At 35.1% G+C, this 21,016-nt stretch overlaps 1 protein-coding gene across 11 annotated transcripts in view; it reads right to left on the bottom strand.

Moving 5' to 3' along the window:
* Positions 1-21,016, bottom strand: part of LOC143238242 (multiple myeloma tumor-associated protein 2-like) — a 35,365-nt gene that overhangs the window by 13,278 nt on the left and 1,071 nt on the right. For 7 of the 11 annotated variants that reach the window (XM_076478379.1, XM_076478372.1, XM_076478361.1 and 4 more), the window contains exons 2-3: positions 13,343-13,494; positions 10,665-10,821 (exon numbers count right to left, since the gene is read on the bottom strand). In XM_076478379.1, the coding sequence (XP_076334494.1) occupies positions 10,665-10,821; positions 13,343-13,436 (251 nt within the window). In that variant the 5' untranslated portion in view covers positions 13,437-13,494. Of the gene's footprint in view, positions 1-10,664; positions 10,822-13,342; positions 13,560-21,016 lie in introns of all 11 variants that reach the window. The other 4 variants (XM_076478323.1, XM_076478341.1, XM_076478348.1 and 1 more) reach the window with 1 other exon arrangement.

Below are 21,016 nucleotides of genomic sequence, written 5' to 3'. Positions count from 1 at the left end.
GTGTGAAGAAATAAAAACACCCAAATGGACAAGATATTGAATAGGTCACAGTGAGGCCTTCTCCAACTTAATTAACATCCTATTATAGCTGCCTCTAGGAAGAGCTATTAAGGGTAACCAGCAGACTCCTATTCAAAATTAACAGTAGCCTGTCAACTAAACAAACAGGGAAAAACAACCAAAGAGTATATAAATGACCAATGAATGTTCTAATTGCCCAACAAGACATTCAAGATTGAAAGGCAACAGGCAAAACAGAGAAACAACCATGTGGAAAAGAAACTGAAGAGAGGATGATCATGAGCAATGTATCAGAATATGCAAAAATAATTTGTGATATTCCTCTATAAACCCAGAGAAACAGCACATCTATAGGTGAGAAACAACTCCAAGGTAAAATGGGATAGACTGAAATGAAAACAAAGTGGCTGTCAGTTCCCACTTTGGCATTAAAAAACAGCCTGATGAACAAATGGAATGGCCTATAGAAACAAAAAAATCTTGTACCTCCTATGGCAGATACAGTATAGTGACAGGATCCCAAGACATGGGGAAGGAGAAGGGTACCAGGGACAAGGAAATGGAAAAGAAACAGCAGGACAAGTCCCTGTGTTAAAACCCATGTAATTATAGTGAAAAATTGACAATGGATAAAAACAAAATACAGTCACTCTCCCAGTGGACTAGAACTTTGTGGGCAGTCTGGTACTTTAAGCAACTTACCTAACAATGTTTAATAAAAAAATGAGATGAAAAATCCCTGGAAGAGGGATAGGTATACAAGGATGTGGACAGGAAAGTAATAGAAGCCTGTTGTGGCTATTACTGCTTCAAAAGTTCAATCAACAAGTAATGAGTAAATCAAGGAACAGCATCTACGTAAAACATACAAATTTAAAATTATAAAGACTGAGAAAGTAAATGAAGTAAAAAAAAAAGTGAATAAATCCCACTTTGTGAATTAAACTATAAAAATCATCATAGTTCACACAAGGAGCACCAAAAGGAAAAAACAAATTAAACTATAAAAATCATCATAGTTCACACAAGGAGCACCAAAAGGAAAAAACAAATTAAACTATAAAATCATCATAGTTCACACAAGGAGCACCAAAAGGAAAAAACAAATTAAACTATAAAAATCATCATAGTTCACACAAGGAGCACCAAAAGGAAAAAACAAATTAAACTATAAAAATCATCATAGTTCACACAAGGAGCACCAAAAGGAAAAAACAAATTAAACTATAAAAATCATCATAGTTCACACAAGGAGCACCAAAAGGAAAAAACAAATTAAACTATAAAATCATCATAGTTCACACAAGGAGCACCAAAGGAAAAAACAAATTAAACTATAAAATCATCATAGTTCACACAAGGAGCACCAAAAGGAAAAAACAAATTAAACTATAAAAATCATCATAGTTCACACAAGGAGCACCAAAAGGAAAAAACAAATTAAACTATAAAAATCATCATAGTTCACACAAGGAGCACCAAAAGGAAAAAACAAATTAAACTATAAAAATCATCATAGTTCACACAAGGAGCACCAAAAGGAAAAAACAAAGTCTGAAGACGAGTACTGCCAAACAAGAAGTGATTCTTTGGTAGAATGAAATAGAGGAAGTCACATGCATACTGTATACTGTACTCCTGTTGGTGGAGAGTTGATGTACTGGTAGAATGAAATAGAGGAAGTCACATGCATACTGTATACTGTACTCCTGTCGGTGGAGAGTTGATGTACTGGTAGAATGAAATAGAGGAAGTCACATGCATACTGTATACTGTACTCCTGTCGGTGGAGAGTTGATGTACTGGTAGAATGAAATAGAGAAAGTCACATGCATACTGTATACTGTACTCCTGTCGGTGGAGAGTTGATGTACTGGTAGAATGAAATAGAGGAAGTCACATGCATACTGTATACTGTACTCCTGTTGGTGGAGAGTTGATGTACTGGTAGAATGAAATAGAGGAAGTCACATGCATACTGTATACTGTACTCCTGTTGGTGGAGAGTTGATGTACTGGTAGAATGAAATAGAGGAAGTCACATGCATACTGTATACTGTACTCCTGTCGGTGGAGAGTTGATGTACTGGTAGAATGAAATAGAGGAAGTCACATGCATACTGTATACTGTACTCCTGTCGGTGGAGAGTTGATGTACTGGTAGAATGAAATAGAGGAAGTCACATGCATACTGTATACTGTACTCCTGTCGGTGGAGAGTTGATGTACTGGCAGAATGAAATAGAGGAAGTCACATGGATACTGTATACTGTACTCCTGTCGGTGGAGAGTTGATGTACTGGTAGAATGAAATAGAGGAAGTCACATGCATACTGTATACTGTACTCCTGTCGGTGGAGAGTTGATGTACTGGTAGAATGAAATAGAGGAAGTCACATGCATACTGTACTCCTGTCGGTGGAGAGTTGATGTACTGGTAGAATGAAATAGAGGAAGTCACATGCATACTGTATACTGTACTCCTGTCGGTGGAGAGTTGATGTACTGGTAGAATGAAATAGAGGAAGTCACATGCATACTGTATACTGTACTCCTGTCGGTGGAGAGTTGATGTACTGGTAGAATGAAATAGAGGAAGTCACATGCATACTGTATACTGTACTCCTGTCGGTGGAGAGTTGATGTACTGGTAGAATGAAATAGAGGAAGTCACATGCATACTGTATACTGTACTCCTGTCGGTGGAGAGTTGATGTACTGGTAGAATGAAATAGAGGAAGTCACATGCATACTGTATACTGTACTCCTGTCGGTGGAGAGTTGATGTACTGGTAGAATGAAATAGAGGAAGTCACATGCATACTGTATACTGTACTCCTGTCGGTGGAGAGTTGATGTACTGGTAGAATGAAATAGAGGAAGTCACATGCATACTGTATACTGTACTCCTGTCGGTGGAGAGTTGATGTACTGGTAGAATGAAATAGAGGAAGTCACATGCATACTGTATACTGTACTCCTGTCGGTGGAGAGTTGATGTACTGGTAGAATGAAATAGAGGAAGTCACATGCATACTGTATACTGTACTCCTGTCGGTGGAGAGTTGATGTACTGGTAGAATGAAATAGAGGAAGTCACATGCATACTGTATACTGTACTCCTGTCGGTGGAGAGTTGATGTACTGGTAGAATGAAATAGAGGAAGTCACATGCATACTGTATACTGTACTCCTGTCGGTGGAGAGTTGATGTACTGGTAGAATGAAATAGAGGAAGTCACATGCATACTGTATACTGTACTCCTGTCGGTGGAGAGTTGATGTACTGGTAGAATGAAATAGAGGAAGTCACATGCATACTGTATACTGTACTCCTGTCGGTGGAGAGTTGATGTACTGGTAGAATGAAATAGAGGAAGTCACATGCATACTGTATACTGTACTCCTGTCGGTGGAGAGTTGATGTACTGGTAGAATGAAATAGAGGAAGTCACATGCATACTGTATACTGTACTCCTGTCGGTGGAGAGTTGATGTACTGGTAGAATGAAATAGAGGAAGTCACATGCATACTGTATACTGTACTCCTGTCGGTGGAGAGTTGATGTACTGGTAGAATGAAATAGAGGAAGTCACATGCATACTGTATACTGTACTCCTGTCGGTGGAGAGTTGATGTACTGGTAGAATGAAATAGAGGAAGTCACATGCATACTGTATACTGTACTCCTGTCGGTGGAGAGTTGATGTACTGGTAGAATGAAATAGAGGAAGTCACATGCATACTGTATACTGTACTCCTGTCGGTGGAGAGTTGATGTACTGGTAGAATGAAATAGAGGAAGTCACATGCATACTGTATACTGTACTCCTGTCGGTGGAGAGTTGATGTACTGGTAGAATGAAATAGAGGAAGTCACATGCATACTGTATACTGTACTCCTGTCGGTGGAGAGTTGATGTACTGGTAGAATGAAATAGAGGAAGTCACATGCATACTGTATACTGTACTCCTGTCGGTGGAGAGTTGATGTACTGGTAGAATGAAATAGAGGAAGTCACATGCATACTGTATACTGTACTCCTGTCGGTGGAGAGTTGATGTACTGGTAGAATGAAATAGAGGAAGTCACATGCATACTGTATACTGTACTCCTGTCGGTGGAGAGTTGATGTACTGGTAGAATGAAATAGAGGAAGTCACATGCATACTGTATACTGTACTCCTGTCGGTGGAGAGTTGATGTACTGGTAGAATGAAATAGAGGAAGTCACATGCATACTGTATACTGTACTCCTGTCGGTGGAGAGTTGATGTACTGGTAGAATGAAATAGAGGAAGTCACATGCATACTGTATACTGTACTCCTGTCGGTGGAGAGTTGATGTACTGGTAGAATGAAATAGAGGAAGTCACATGCATACTGTATACTGTACTCCTGTCGGTGGAGAGTTGATGTACTGGTAGAATGAAATAGAGGAAGTCACATGCATACTGTATACTGTACTCCTGTCGGTGGAGAGTTGATGTACTGGTAGAATGAAATAGAGGAAGTCACATGCATACTGTATACTGTACTCCTGTCGGTGGAGAGTTGATGTACTGGTAGAATGAAATAGAGGAAGTCACATGCATACTGTATACTGTACTCCTGTCGGTGGAGAGTTGATGTACTGGTAGAATGAAATAGAGGAAGTCACATGCATACTGTATACTGTACTCCTGTCGGTGGAGAGTTGATGTACTGGTAGAATGAAATAGAGGAAGTCACATGCATACTGTATACTGTACTCCTGTCGGTGGAGAGTTGATGTACTGGTAGAATGAAATAGAGGAAGTCACATGCATACTGTATACTGTACTCCTGTCGGTGGAGAGTTGATGTACTGGTAGAATGAAATAGAGGAAGTCACATGCATACTGTATACTGTACTCCTGTCGGTGGAGAGTTGATGTACTGGTAGAATGAAATAGAGGAAGTCACATGCATACTGTATACTGTACTCCTGTCGGTGGAGAGTTGATGTACTGGTAGAATGAAATAGAGGAAGTCACATGCATACTGTATACTGTACTCCTGTCGGTGGAGAGTTGATGTACTGGTAGAATGAAATAGAGGAAGTCACATGCATACTGTATACTGTACTCCTGTCGGTGGAGAGTTGATGTACTGGTAGAATGAAATAGAGGAAGTCACATGCATACTGTATACTGTACTCCTGTCGGTGGAGAGTTGATGTACTGGTAGAATGAAATAGAGGAAGTCACATGCATACTGTATACTGTACTCCTGTCGGTGGAGAGTTGATGTACTGGTAGAATGAAATAGAGGAAGTCACATGCATACTGTATACTGTACTCCTGTCGGTGGAGAGTTGATGTACTGGTAGAATGAAATAGAGGAAGTCACATGCATACTGTATACTGTACTCCTGTCGGTGGAGAGTTGATGTACTGGTAGAATGAAATAGAGGAAGTCACATGCATACTGTATACTGTACTCCTGTCGGTGGAGAGTTGATGTACTGGTAGAATGAAATAGAGGAAGTCACATGCATACTGTATACTGTACTCCTGTCGGTGGAGAGTTGATGTACTGGTAGAATGAAATAGAGGAAGTCACATGCATACTGTATACTGTACTCCTGTCGGTGGAGAGTTGATGTACTGGTAGAATGAAATAGAGGAAGTCACATGCATACTGTATACTGTACTCCTGTCGGTGGAGAGTTGATGTACTGGTAGAATGAAATAGAGGAAGTCACATGCATACTGTATACTGTACTCCTGTCGGTGGAGAGTTGATGTACTGGTAGAATGAAATAGAGGAAGTCACATGCATACTGTATACTGTACTCCTGTCGGTGGAGAGTTGATGTACTGGTAGAATGAAATAGAGGAAGTCACATGCATACTGTACTCCTGTCGGTGGAGAGTTGATGTACTGGTAGAATGAAATAGAGGAAGTCACATGCATACTGTATACTGTACTCCTGTCGGTGGAGAGTTGATGTACTGGTAGAATGAAATAGAGGAAGTCACATGCATACTGTATACTGTACTCCTGTCGGTGGAGAGTTGATGTACTGGTAGAATGAAATAGAGGAAGTCACATGCATACTGTATACTGTACTCCTGTCGGTGGAGAGTTGATGTACTGGTAGAATGAAATAGAGGAAGTCACATGCATACTGTATACTGTACTCCTGTCGGTGGAGAGTTGATGTACTGGTAGAATGAAATAGAGGAAGTCACATGCATACTGTATACTGTACTCCTGTCGGTGGAGAGTTGATGTACTGGTAGAATGAAATAGAGGAAGTCACATGCATACTGTATACTGTACTCCTGTCGGTGGAGAGTTGATGTACTGGTAGAATGAAATAGAGGAAGTCACATGCATACTGTATACTGTACTCCTGTCGGTGGAGAGTTGATGTACTGGTAGAATGAAATAGAGGAAGTCACATGCATACTGTATACTGTACTCCTGTCGGTGGAGAGTTGATGTACTGGTAGAATGAAATAGAGGAAGTCACATGCATACTGTATACTGTACTCCTGTCGGTGGAGAGTTGATGTACTGGTAGAATGAAATAGAGGAAGTCACATGCATACTGTACTCCTGTCGGTGGAGAGTTGATGTACTGGTAGAATGAAATAGAGGAAGTCACATGCATACTGTATACTGTACTCCTGTCGGTGGAGAGTTGATGTACTGGTAGAATGAAATAGAGGAAGTCACATGCATACTGTACTCCTGTCGGTGGAGAGTTGATGTACTGGTAGAATGAAATAGAGGAAGTCACATGCATACTGTATACTGTACTCCTGTCGGTGGAGAGTTGATGTACTGGTAGAATGAAATAGAGGAAGTCACATGCATACTGTATACTGTACTCCTGTCGGTGGAGAGTTGATGTACTGGTAGAATGAAATAGAGGAAGTCACATGCATACTGTATACTGTACTCCTGTCGGTGGAGAGTTGATGTACTGGTAGAATGAAATAGAGGAAGTCACATGCATACTGTATACTGTACTCCTGTCGGTGGAGAGTTGATGTACTGGTAGAATGAAATAGAGAGTCACATGTACTGTATACTGTACTCCTGTCGGTGGAGAGTTGATGTACTGGTAGAATGAAATAGAGGAAGTCACATGCATACTGTATACTGTACTCCTGTCGGAGAGTTGATGTACTGGTAGAATGAAATAGAGGAAGTCACATGCATACTGTATACTGTACTCCTGTCGGTGGAGAGTTGATGTACTGGTAGAATGAAATAGAGGAAGTCACATGCATACTGTATACTGTACTCCTGTCGGTGGAGAGTTGATGTACTGGTAGAATGAAATAGAGGAAGTCACATGCATACTGTATACTGTACTCCTGTCGGTGGAGAGTTGATGTACTGGTAGAATGAAATAGAGGAAGTCACATGCATACTGTATACTGTACTCCTGTCGGTGGAGAGTTGATGTACTGGTAGAATGAAATAGAGGAAGTCACATGCATACTGTATACAGTACTCTAGTCGGTGGAGAGTTGATGTACTGGTAGAATGAAATAGAGGAAGTCACATGCATACTGTATACTGTACTCCTGTCGGTGGAGAGTTGATGTACTGGTAGAATGAAATAGAGGAAGTCACATGCATACTGTATACTGTACTCCTGTCGGTGGAGAGTTGATGTACTGGTAGAATGAAATAGAGGAAGTCACATGCATACTGTATACTGTACTCCTGTCGGTGGAGAGTTGATGTACTGGTAGAATGAAATAGAGGAAGTCACATGCATACTGTATACTGTACTCCTGTCGGTGGAGATTTGATGTACTGGTAGAATGAAATAGAGGAAGTCACATGCATACTGTATACTGTACTCATGTCAGTGGAGAGTTGATGTACGACAATATGCATGAAACACACATTAGAATCAGTTAATTACAGTGAAGGAAAGGCTTGTGGAAAACATAAAACTTTTCTGCATACAGTGAACAGCTCTGAATTAGAATAGCTATTTATGTGAGAGGATGTATTGTACTCTAACAGAACAATGCATTTTGCCCTATACAAAGATCTTTCATCCAACTAGCATATGATGCAAATGATGGTTACACAAAAAGTTTGCAAATGTGCTAGAATGAAAGCAGTATAAGTGTATATTTAGCTTTTAAAAATGTGATAAACCAATAAAAAATCTTGTAACCACGTAATACAATAAAAAACTAAACATGACTGATGTAACTATGTAAAACAATAATAAATTGTACAAATGAATGATGTAGTCATCATAATTGTATGGTGGATTTCTTAGGAAGAAAACAGCATAATTACCTACCTAGGTTACATATGAACAAACAAATGAATGGCAGATCTATTAGGGAGGAAATAACATTTATACACAATGTTTATAAATACAAACAACATTACAAATGTAGCTCAGATATACACAAGCAACTGAGTGCTGTATTCAAAAGAAATGGTTCCTAAGATGGAATGTTTAAATATAATGTTGGTAAGTAGTTATTTAAACTTAGATTTATTATAACATTCTTAATGTTCCTTTTAATCATAAGGGTGATTTCTTCCACAGAACCTCATGTTACAACAATTCTACCATCTAAAAGTTGATTCTTGGTAAATATAGTGTTTAAATGTGTACTTCTGTTTTTTTGAAATACACCTAACAGTTCTGACACACTCAGTGAAAGAATAGATACATGAACATTGTAGAACCTTGACATGAATCAACTTTTGTGATTTAACAAAGTATTCATGTTCTCATGAGGAAAAAGATATAATAAAATTAAAGCACGTTAAAAAACAGCTTCCAAAGAAATTGTTTTGATAAAAGTTTCATTTTCCTGGTAATATAGATAATATTCAAAATAAATAATAAATCAAGGTCCAGGAACAAATTAACCAAGAAAATAACCTAATATTACCCCTTCAGTCAATAACACAACTGCCCAACAAAACTTTTTGAGTAAAGGTACAAATTTGTGTGCAGTTTTAAAATAACTTCCTGTAACAGAATAGATTAGGAATTCTGTTCACACAACATCCTAATTTGATTGTTCTATATCTGACACTGATGTTCAAGTACATTCTACTGTTCCTATATATTATGAAAGTAAAAACTGCTTTACTATCAGTTGTAGCATGTAATAGCAGGCCATATTTAAAAAAATATATGGACCAGGGTTACAGTTAGCTACTTAAATTACTGTAATTTTTATCTTGTGTGCTAATCTTTGTAAGCCGAAAATCAACACCTTGCCACTAGTGACTTAGTTCTTGATAGAACAATGTAAAAACCAAAGTAAGAATAAAAACGTTTTTCAATACTTTCTTTAGCACATCACAGGGTCCAAAAGTTAACAAATTTAAGTGAATTTTCACATCTCAACGTTAAGTCACTCAAGTTCATTAGCTGTACAAAGATAAAACTTACAATTTTCACATCTCAACATTAAGTCACTCAAGTTCATTAGCTGTACAAAGATAAAACTTACAATTTTCACATCTCAACATTAAGTCACTCAAGTTCATTAGCTGTACAAAGATAAAACTTACAATTTTCACATCTCAACATTAAGTCACTCAAGTTCATTAGCTGTACAAAGATAAAACTTACAATTTTCACATCTCAACATTAAGTCACTCAAGTTCATTAGCTGTACAAAGATAAAACTTACAATTTTCACATCTCAACATTAAGTCACTCAAGTTCATTAGCTGTACAAAGATAAAACTTACAATTTTCACATCTCAACGTTAAGTCACTCAAGTTCATTAGCTGTACAAAGATAAAACTTACAATTTTCACATCTCAACGTTAAGTCACTCAAGTTCATTAGCTGTACAAAGATAAAACTTACAATTTTCACATCTCAACGTTAAGTCACTCAAGTTCATTAGCTGTACAAAGATAAAACTTACAATTTTCACATCTCAACGTTAAGTCACTCAAGTTCATTAGCTGTACAAAGATAAAACTTACAATTTTCACATCTCAGCGTTAAGTCACTCAAGTTCATTAGCTGTACAAAGATAAAACTTACAATTTTCACATCTCAACGTTAAGTCACTCAAGTTCATTAGCTGTACAAAGATAAAACTTACAATTTTCACATCTCAACGTTAAGTCACTCAAGTTCATTAGCTGTACAAAGATAAAACTTACAATTTTCACATCTCAACGTTAAGTCACTCAAGTTCATTAGCTGTACAAAGATAAAACTTACAATTTTCACATCTCAACGTTAAGTCACTCAAGTTCATTAGCTGTACAAAGATAAAACTTACAATTTTCACATCTCAACGTTAAGTCACTCAAGTTCATTAGCTGTACAAAGATAAAACTTACAATTTTCACATCTCAACGTTAAGTCACTCAAGTTCATTAGCTGTACAAAGATAAAACTTACAATTTTCACATCTCAGCGTTAAGTCACTCAAGTTCATTAGCTGTACAAAGATAAAACTTACAATTTTCACATCTCAACGTTAAGTCACTCAAGTTCATTAGCTGTACAAAGATAAAACTTACAATTTTCACATCTCAACGTTAAGTCACTCAAGTTCATTAGCTGTACAAAGATAAAACTTACAATTTTCACATCTCAACGTTAAGTCACTCAAGTTCATTAGCTGTACAAAGATAAAACTTACAATGCGACCAGCATAGCTTCTTCCTCAGCTTTTTTTATGTTTTCCAGTTCACACCTGGCTGATGGTTTCTGATTTGCTTTTTCACTTCTGTCTTTGTTATACCATGTTAAATCCTTGCCCTTCTGCCATCTGCCAACAGGTGCTTTTAAAGAATGTCCTGTCACAAGAGAACATACTGCATTGATCCACGTTTTTCTTTTAACACTAAGTCTTAGAAATTTAGATCACCGACTTCAAATATGAGAATTCAAACCTTTCAAATTAGGTTTTCATGTATTCCTTAACATTCAACATTATCATGTTATTATATAATGATAAAAACCAGAGAGCTTTTGAAAAGTAGACCTTCAGAAGCAAACTGAGAATGTAGTGTAACTGAATGAATGATATATAAAAGGAGTCGAGAGACATCATGAAGGTCACCCCGGCTTCAAGAAAGCGCTTTTGTATATTTTTCAACGTTCTGTTTTAGATGTCCCATTTGCTATGCAACATTACCAAAAACAAAAGTTTCATAAAATGGTGTTAAAGATGTTTTATTTTGGAAATAATATCAAGAATAACTATATTTATGCACTGTTAAAGTAATATAAATTAATATTATGCAGATTAACTTCTAAAAACAGGTATGGAAAAGTATCAAAAATAAATAGCAAGTATTAGAAAAAAAACAATTTTATAGAAAGAACAAAACAATGATGGAGATCACTGCTTCCATGAACTGGACAAAAAAAAAATCAATGATGGATATCACTGCTTCCATGAACTGGACAAAAAAAAAATGATGGAGATCACTGCTTCCATGAATTGGACAAAAAAAACAATGATGGAGATCACTGCTTCCATGAACTAGACAAAAAAACAACAACAATGGAGATCACTGCTTCCATGAACTAGAAAAAAAACAACAACAATGGAGATCACTGCTTCCATGAACTAGACAAAAAAAAAACAACAATGGAGATCACTGCTTCCATGAACTAGACAAAAAAATCAATGATGGAGATCACTGCTTCCATGAATTGGACAAAAAAAACAACAATGATGGAGCTCACTGCTTCCAATAATTGGACAAAAAAACAATGATGGAGATCACTGCTTCCATGAACTAGACAAAAAAAAAAACAATGATGGATATCACTGCTTCCATGAATTGGACAAAAAAAAAACAATGATGGATATCACTGCTTCCATGAACTAGACAAAAAAAAAACTGATGGAGATCACTGCTTCCATGAACTAGACAAAAAAAAACAATGATGGAGATCACTGCTTCCATGAACTAGACAAAAAAAAAACAATGATGGAGATCACTGCTTCCATGAACTAGACAAAAAAAAATCAATGATGGAGATCACTGCTTACATGAACTAGACAAAAAAAAAACAATGATGGAGATCACTGCTTACATGAACAAGACAAAAAAAAAAACAATGATGGAGATCACTGCTTCCAGAGTTAAGATTTATTCCTCTCGGTTTAACAGAGCTTAGATTAACAACCCAATAATTTTTTCTTCTGTCTATCAGCTTTAGTTTTAAGATCAGTTTCAATGCCAATGAGAGTGATATAGTTAACGGAATGACGGAGTTGGTTCAGGTGTTAAACAACAAGATCTTTTGTGGTTGTTGGAAAATTCTCTATTAATGATGTCGTTCTTTTCTGCATTGAAACAAAAAAGGGCTTACTGGGCTGCTGTTCTAATTAGGTACTATTCATTATTCTGAAATAAATAAAAATCCTGGAATTAGTGATCTCTGACCATTGGTTTGTTTACTGAACTCTCAATGTTTACTCATAAAATTTGTAATATTATCATTTATTTATGATAATTTTCCATACTTTTCTTTAGAAATATAACTACCTGACATCACATGATACCGTTATTACTTAATCTTTGGTCTAATAACCACAAGTATTGTAATATTATAATGGCCTAATAATTACATTCTAATTTTCCTACAGAATCTCTGGGTTCATACCAATCAGTCTAGTAACAATATGACTACATGAACTCACACTGACATAAATATGTAAAGGTATCCACTATGCAGAAAATTCTCCCATTTGCACTTTATTACTGCCACACAAATTAACTTTCTGTATTACCTTTTGGGTGTATTTAGATTCTTGAAAAACATTTTTTTGAGTTACTTCACTAATTATGAACATTAAACCGGTTGGGAGAGACCAGTTAACTAGACTGAAGGGTTGCTTCACTTCTCTTCAGACCAAAATTGCATTTGTTACAAATGTACTCCTTTCAAGCAGCAAACGCTCTCATAAAAATTTAAGGAAGCAAAACTTTATAATATTTATCAAATTACAACCTTCTTAGTGGTAAAAAAACTTCAGCTTATTACAAGTTTCTACTTTTGTTGGAAATTTAAATTTTTTGCCACTGAGCAGTCCATAAATTTTAAACAACATTTTTAAGTGTTCTTTAAAGTAAAAACTAAGTTCCAATTTCCTCTTTTCAGGGTTTTACTATTTTCTAACTACACAGCAATAGAGCAGTTTCTAAATCAACATACTGTTTTTATTTTTTTTATAATCCTTCTTACATTATGAAGTCATGGCTTCATAACTTTGTGTATGTGTGTGTTTAAGTATGTGTAATTTAGAAAAACATGCATTTTTAGTACTCAGCTGCTATTCAATAACAAAAAAGTATTCACCTAAATAACTTTCTCTATGTTTGTCAATCTTGATATCCTCCCAGTTAAACTGATCAGCTCCACCTCTCGCTCCACCTCTAGTTGGGTGATACATAGTTTGGCCACTTATTCAGTAAGTTGCTCCTTCATAGATGGCTTTGGTCATCCATTACCTAATTTTGTCCATACATAATTATCTTAGTGATTGAAAAATGTTCAAATCTTCAATAACTAAGTTCTGAAAAATGAAATTTTTACAAATATACAGATGTTAACAGAATGTAGTTAACAGAAAACCTAAAACATTACTAAATACTATGTAATATAACAAAGTTTGAAATGAATGTCTATTCATTTAGAATTGCTGGCATACTTTAAATCTGAGTTCATTTGTCTGCAACCACACATTAAAAACTGATAGACAATGACAGAAAGATACAATTAGATAAAAATAACACACTAACACATGATGAGCTGATGATAAAACTTCTTTTTACAAATCACAATGCACTTTGTAGGGTACTTTTATGTATGACTACCCAGCAAATAACAGTAGCTGTACAACTTTTAATGTAGTTTGCAGTTTACACAAAGTCCCACACTCCATTACATGCATATATACATATACAGCTGTGTACAGGCCAAGGATGTAATCTGATGTTTATATGGCAGACTTGCTGCATGTATCATAGTGATTAAGTACTAACTATTGCAGCCATATTGATGTTGTGTATTTGTATACAATTCCTGCCTTTTGACACAGCTGAGAGGATTACAATTTTTTACCACTACATTACACAAACATCTAAAACATTATACAAACATCTAAGGTGCTTCCCACAACAGAAATCTTTCAGCTGGAGTTTAAGAGATGGCACCAAGATCAGTTTTGAGTATCTGATTGGCAATAACAGTGACAGCTGATGGTCAAATTATAACCAACACTGGATGACTGCAAATTTTATAGTTACTGGAGATAGAGTAGCCACCCACTGAAACTGAATATAAGTGAAAAGAATCATGCAAGAAGGTCACAAAAATTATGACAACTGTAAACAAAAAAAGAGAGATTTTGTAGCTTTTTATCTCAGTTAGCAAATAATGAGTTTCAAATAAAGTATGAAGCACAAACAGCCCATCAGTGGGAAGAAGTCATGGAAATGTTACGACTCAAACTCCAGAAGTTAGGGAAAAGGTATATTAATATAACCAGTTCATAACTATTAGTTAACACATTTTGGATCTTGTATAATGGGCAGAATGCCACTCTAACTGAACAGCTGGTCAGCTACAACAAAAGGATGACCAGTCTTAGTAAGGCCAACATAAAGGGAGAAAGATAGCTATAATAAACATTAAAACAATTATTTGTGTACATTTGTTACAATGTCCCATTGTCTTATACTTGCACTGAATATACATGCATCTCTATAACTGCAGATAGGGTAGCCATCATCAAAACTGACTATATAAAGTGTTAAAAATAGTACAAGCTGGATATGGCAATTTTAGATGAAATTGAGGCAGACATTTTGAAGCTACATGTTTTACCTAGAAAATAATTAGTTTCAGATAAAGTATGCAACAGCGATGACCTACTAGAGACTTGGGTCATCACACTGCAAGAGAGTCGTGTGTCATCACTCAAATTCCATCAGGAAGGGGGTTGAAAGGTATATTAATATAATTAACTCATAATTGTTAGTTAACATGTTTCAACTGTTTATAATGGGCAGAATGCTATTCTAATAGGAAATGTGGTCAGTTACACCAAAACCATGAGCAGCATTTATATGGCCAATGTACGGGAAAGGAAAAATATAACAACTATAACAAAGTATAAGCATCCATATACACATATTCAATCCAGATATATGTATATATGCATGCATCTCTAACTTGAAACATTTATATGGATATCTACATACACAGCTTTATTTAAATTATAAAGGTCCTATGTATAAACATAGATAGATGTAAATACTAGCCAACATGCAATGCATGGATGTATATAACAAAGTCTAGTCCATCCAACATTTCAGTATTGTTCAGTAGTTCTTCCAATCCAGTGTTTACACACTCCCTATATAACTACAGTGTTTAAATACAGTGGCTATATATATTTTACAAACGTATACTTAACATACAGTGTGTTGAACACCATACATCGTAGTGATCAGACACACAGTAGTATTATGAATGACAACCATGTATCAATGTTATTAGAAGTATAAACCATTGAATCAGTCTAAAGTCAATCAATAAGTTGCAAGTTTCTCGAGAGAACAACATACTCCAACGAAATACTCATTGAGCTAAACACTTTAAAATATGACAGTACAACAATTAAACAGATGGATATAAACAATAAACCTCTTAATTTAAAAATGAGTGGAAGGTGGATATCCAAAGAATTACAGAAACAAGATAGACAGCTTTAAAGTGAAAATTAAAGTTCAATGTTTGACACAATACTGCAAGTCCCATTTTTGACTCCTTGTCTAAAAGCTGTAATACTTGGATAGTAAAGGAACCGTAATTTTAGTAAATAATAACAACACAATGCTTATTTATTCACTTTCTTTTACAATTACATTTTCACTGTAAACTACCTAGTTCCTGTAATTTTTTGATGATTCCTATTCTCTCTCTATAAATTAACAAAATTCTTAATTCAACAAACCCCATCTCTCACTGCTGGATGATTATCTGTGTAACGAGAATTACCTCCCTCCAGAAACCAAATACAAAATACTTAAAACAGACACTATATATTTAGAAAAACAAAAAAGTTAAGTATTCTCAGTTAAATCACATTTCTTTTGAAAAAAACTTAGAAAATGTTTTGGAAAATAAATGGATTTTGTTCTGGATGCAATTATTTACTAACAAAGTATGTTATGGGTTTAAAGTAGGTAGACTGGGAGCTGGTGAATACTTTATGAAGGAACTCAGCTTAAAGATTGGCTTTACCTGTGGTGTGGTGTTGTTATAGATAATGTTGTTGGAATTCTGTGACTAAGACTTCGATTTAAATATTTTCATAAAAATGTCTGGGTCTTTCTTAGAATTATTCATTGAGGTAAGATGTTGATCCATTGTTGGTTAATAAGCTTACTTACGTGAAATTTCAAATGCTTCAAGTATTGATCAAATATATGCAGTAAGGGGAAGTGTGATACATTCTCACAATGACATAAAAAGTGATTATATAATGACGATCGACAAAGAAGAGAAGTACATTGATAATGTTTTGTTTATGCTATCTACAAATGACACTTCTGATGTTATGAAAACCTTATTAAATAGACTGGAAGTTAGCTCAACATTGATAATGTTTTGTTTATGCTATCTACAAATGACACTTCTGATGTTATGAAAACCTTATTAAATAGTCTGGAAGTTAGCTCAACATTGATAATGTTTTGTTTATGCTATCTACAAATGACACTTCTGATGTTATGAAAACCTTATTAAATAGACTGGAAGTTAGCTCAACATTGATAATGTTTTGTTTATGCTATCTACAACTGACACTTCTGATGTTATGAAAACCTTATTAAATAGACTGGAAGTTAGCTCAACATTGATAATGTTTTGTTTATGCTATCTACAAATGACACTTCTGATGTTATGAAAACCTTATTAAATAGTCTGGAAGTTAGCTCAACATTGATAATGTTTTGTTTATGCTATCTACAAATGACACTTCTGATGTTATGAAAACCTTATTAAATAGACTGGAAGTTAGCTCAACATTGATAATGTTTTGTTTATGCTATCTACAAATGACACTTCTGATGTTATGAAAACCTTATTAAATAGTCTGGAAGTTAGCTCAACATTGATAATGTTTTGTTTATGCTATCTACAAATGACACTTCTGATGTTATGAAAACCTTATTAAATAGACTGGAAGTTAGCTCAACATTGATAATGTTTTGTTTATGCTATCTACAACTGACACTTCTGATGTTATGAAAACCTTATTAAATAGACTGGAAGTTAGCTCAACATTGATAATGTTTTGTTTATGCTATCTACAAATGACACTTCTGATGTTATGAAAACCTTATTAAATAGACTGGAAGTTAGCTCAACATTGATAATGTTTTGTTTATGCTATCTACAAATGACACTTCTGATGTTATGAAAACCTTATTAAATAGACTGGAAGTTAGCTCAACATTGATAATGTTTTGTTTATGCTATCTACAAATGACACTTCTGATGTTATGAAAACCTTATTAAATAGACTGGAAGTTAGCTCAACATTGATAATGTTTTGTTTATGCTATCTACAAATGACACTTCTGATGTTATGAAAACCTTATTAAATAGTCTGGAAGTTAGCTCAACATTGATAATGTTTTGTTTATGCTATCTACAAATGACACTTCTGATGTTATGAAAACCTTATTAAATAGACTGGAAGTTAGCTCAACATTGATAATGTTTTGTTTATGCTATCTACAACTGACACTTCTGATGTTATGAAAACCTTATTAAATAGTCTGGAAGTTAGCTCAACATTGATAATGTTTTGTTTATGCTATCTACAAATGACACTTCTGATGTTATGAAAACCTTATTAAATAGACTGGAAGTTAGCTCAACATTGATAATGTTTTGTTTATGCTATCTACAAATGACACTTCTGATGTTATGAAAACCTTATTAAATAGACTGGAAGTTAGCTCAACATTGATAATGTTTTGTTTATGCTATCTACAACTGACACTTCTGATGTTATGAAAACCTTATTAAATAGTCTGGAAGTTAGCTCAACATTGATAATGTTTTGTTTATGCTATCTACAAATGACACTTCTGATGTTATGAAAACCTTATTAAATAGACTGGAAGTTAGCTCAACATTGATAATGTTTTGTTTATGCTATCTACAAATGACACTTCTGATGTTATGAAAACCTTATTAAATAGACTGGAAGTTACCTCATTATCTGCACAGTGACACCACAAATACAATGAAAAAGGTATGGGAAATGTTTATCTTGTGCAAAGTTGCCAAGAAAATAATAACTTTGTAGTAACCATTTGAAAACTGTGTGTACAGATACAAGTAAGAAGGGTTCCAATTTACCAATTTCATCTATAACAAATGAACAAATAGTTTTTGGTTCTGGTTTTGAGAATTACAAAGCAATCACACAAAAACAACCAATTAAGTGTTAGATCTATTTTTGGGTAGTTGTGTAAACTATTTGGAAGAATACCAGAAGATTATCTATAAAAACCCATGTTTATAGTTAGAAAGTCAGAAAAAAAGCGAATTTTCAGCAGCTAATAGGTGTAGCACATGAGTGCCAGAAACTAAAGACCAACAAAATAACTATGACTACTCTTATCACTGACTTGCCCAATGTTTCTCACCTACATTCTATGCATGTAACTTATAGCCATCTTTCCTAACATCAAATAATATGATTAAGATATGGTCAAATCAATATACTGTAAACAGTTTAGTAATGTTATTGAAATCATAATTAAGGGATATCTTATTAGTTACACTGGAGTTTTTTAGCTTATTCCAAGATACAAGTTGATTGTAACAGTGTATATTGTGGAAAGTATATTAAAAGTGTTTCAGTGTTTGAATTTTAGTCCAAGGGTCAGACACTTTAACTGTAAACTTCAGTTAGTGCTTGTGTACTCCACTCGCCACTGCATTCTTCAGTATAATGGAAATAAAATGTGGCTGGTAGTTATAGTTGATGCTCCAACAACTAGTCTAAAGGTCTGCCTGACACACTAACAGGAACAACAGTTACAATAGCAGATTTGATAAGAGTTAGTTCTAATGCAAGTCTTATAATGGTTTCTGGTTACTAATATTAATCCATGTAGCTTCTATTATGTTTTAAAATTTCTTCAGTTTCTGCAAAATCATGGATTGATATAACATTTTGGAACAATATGGGACCTACAGGTCCATCTCGATTATTCCTTCCTCTGAATCAAACTAAGCCTATTCATAAGTACTTAAAAAATTGTAAAGTCAACCTTTATAATTTATATACTCAAGCTGTTTCTTAAACCTACTCAAATTTACTGCCTCTACAACATCTAAAGGTAACCCATTCCAAAGGCCAACCACCCTGTTAAAAAAATAAAACTGTTTTAGCTAAAGATGACTCTTAAACTGCCAAAATGTGTATCTCTGTCTCTGATTGCTACTACTATCACTGTTAAGTATGAAAAAAGATGATACATCAACACTATTAATTCCCTTTACAATCTTAAACACCAGTCTCTAACTTTTCTTTGTTTAAAGAGGAAACAATTTGACATTTCAAATATCATTCTAATAACCCTTCTCTGAACTCTTTCAGAAATTCAATGTTCTTCCTAAGAAGCCCAAGACTAAACATAATATTCCAAATGTGGCCTAACCAATGACCCATACAATTAAATTATAACCTCTTTTAGACTTGTATACAATATTTCTGTAGATACATTCCAACATCCTATTCACCCAGTTAGGACAAGAAATAGAGTAAGAGGGGTGTGAAACTACAGTTAACACAGAGTGGTTCCAGTTTATGCTCCTAGGCATCACAGTCTTTGCCACCAAAAAGAACTCATTAAAGAACCACTACATGATATTTTCAAGTGACCAGACTACCGACACTGGAAACAGCTGAAAGAGTTCGGAATACGTGGTCTCACCTTACAGTTCAGATGACCTGCTTTGATCATGGCAGGAGGACACGGTGATGTAAATGTCAATATCAAAACGTTAGTTGGCCCACAATTCCGTCTTTGCAAGTGGAAATTTGGCACACCACAGGAATGCCTTGGCTAGAGAAACCAATGAGAATCTTCAATTCAACAATGTTCTTTAAATCTCTCTCAACTATAACTCCTCAGGAATAATTCAAAATTGCATGGGTTACTCCTCGATGGGTATATCCCCAAAGGCCTTCAATTTCAAGAGGAGTTTGTTATGTTGTGGTAAAGATGTTTCCACCAAAATATCTCCAGAACATAACTTCTTTATTGGCTTAGGAGGCCCAGCAAGCCCCTCTAATCTCTAATCCAATACTAGTACTCAGTTGACCCTAGCCTAAGTGGGCCAGCCGACTAACCCTATGGGACACCCGTCTACAGGAATTCAGGGCCAAATTGGTGTGTTAGGGTTGGACCCCTCAATCACTAGGATCCTTTCATCCCCTTCACGGGTCGTCATGCACAGTAAACACAGTGGTGGATGTTTAGATCCCAGAGAAAGTAAACTGAAAGTACAGAACCTTCTTTTGGAGGTCCCCTCACCATGTATAGGAATCCACCTCAAGAGGGTCCGAGTTGATAAGCTGCTGTTAAAGCAAATAAGACTTATCTTCAACAAGTTTCTGTAGTATTTGGCCATTTTTTTATCAATGTGTCAGCAAAATTAGTACATTGAGTTTAGGTCACCAATAATAATGGTATGGTGGTTATAATTTAAATTATTTTGTTTAAATTTGACATCAGGTTTTGACATAGGGCTTACATATATTACTAATAATCTGATAACTGAAAGATTATATTGATAAATGTTACATATAATGTATTCATTACTTCATGAAACTGTGCTGTCTTGGGAAAACTCTTTTCAGACGATTATGATTTGTATCATACATTTTAGCCAGGTAAATTAAATCTTTGATTTTGAAGAAAAAATTTAAATGTTTTG

The sequence above is a fragment of the Tachypleus tridentatus genome, chromosome 2 (assembly GCF_004210375.1).
Source record: "Tachypleus tridentatus isolate NWPU-2018 chromosome 2, ASM421037v1, whole genome shotgun sequence".
NCBI classification, from domain to species: Eukaryota; Metazoa; Arthropoda; class Merostomata; order Xiphosura; family Limulidae; genus Tachypleus; species Tachypleus tridentatus.
This window is presented reverse-complemented; position numbering and strand designations above follow the sequence as displayed.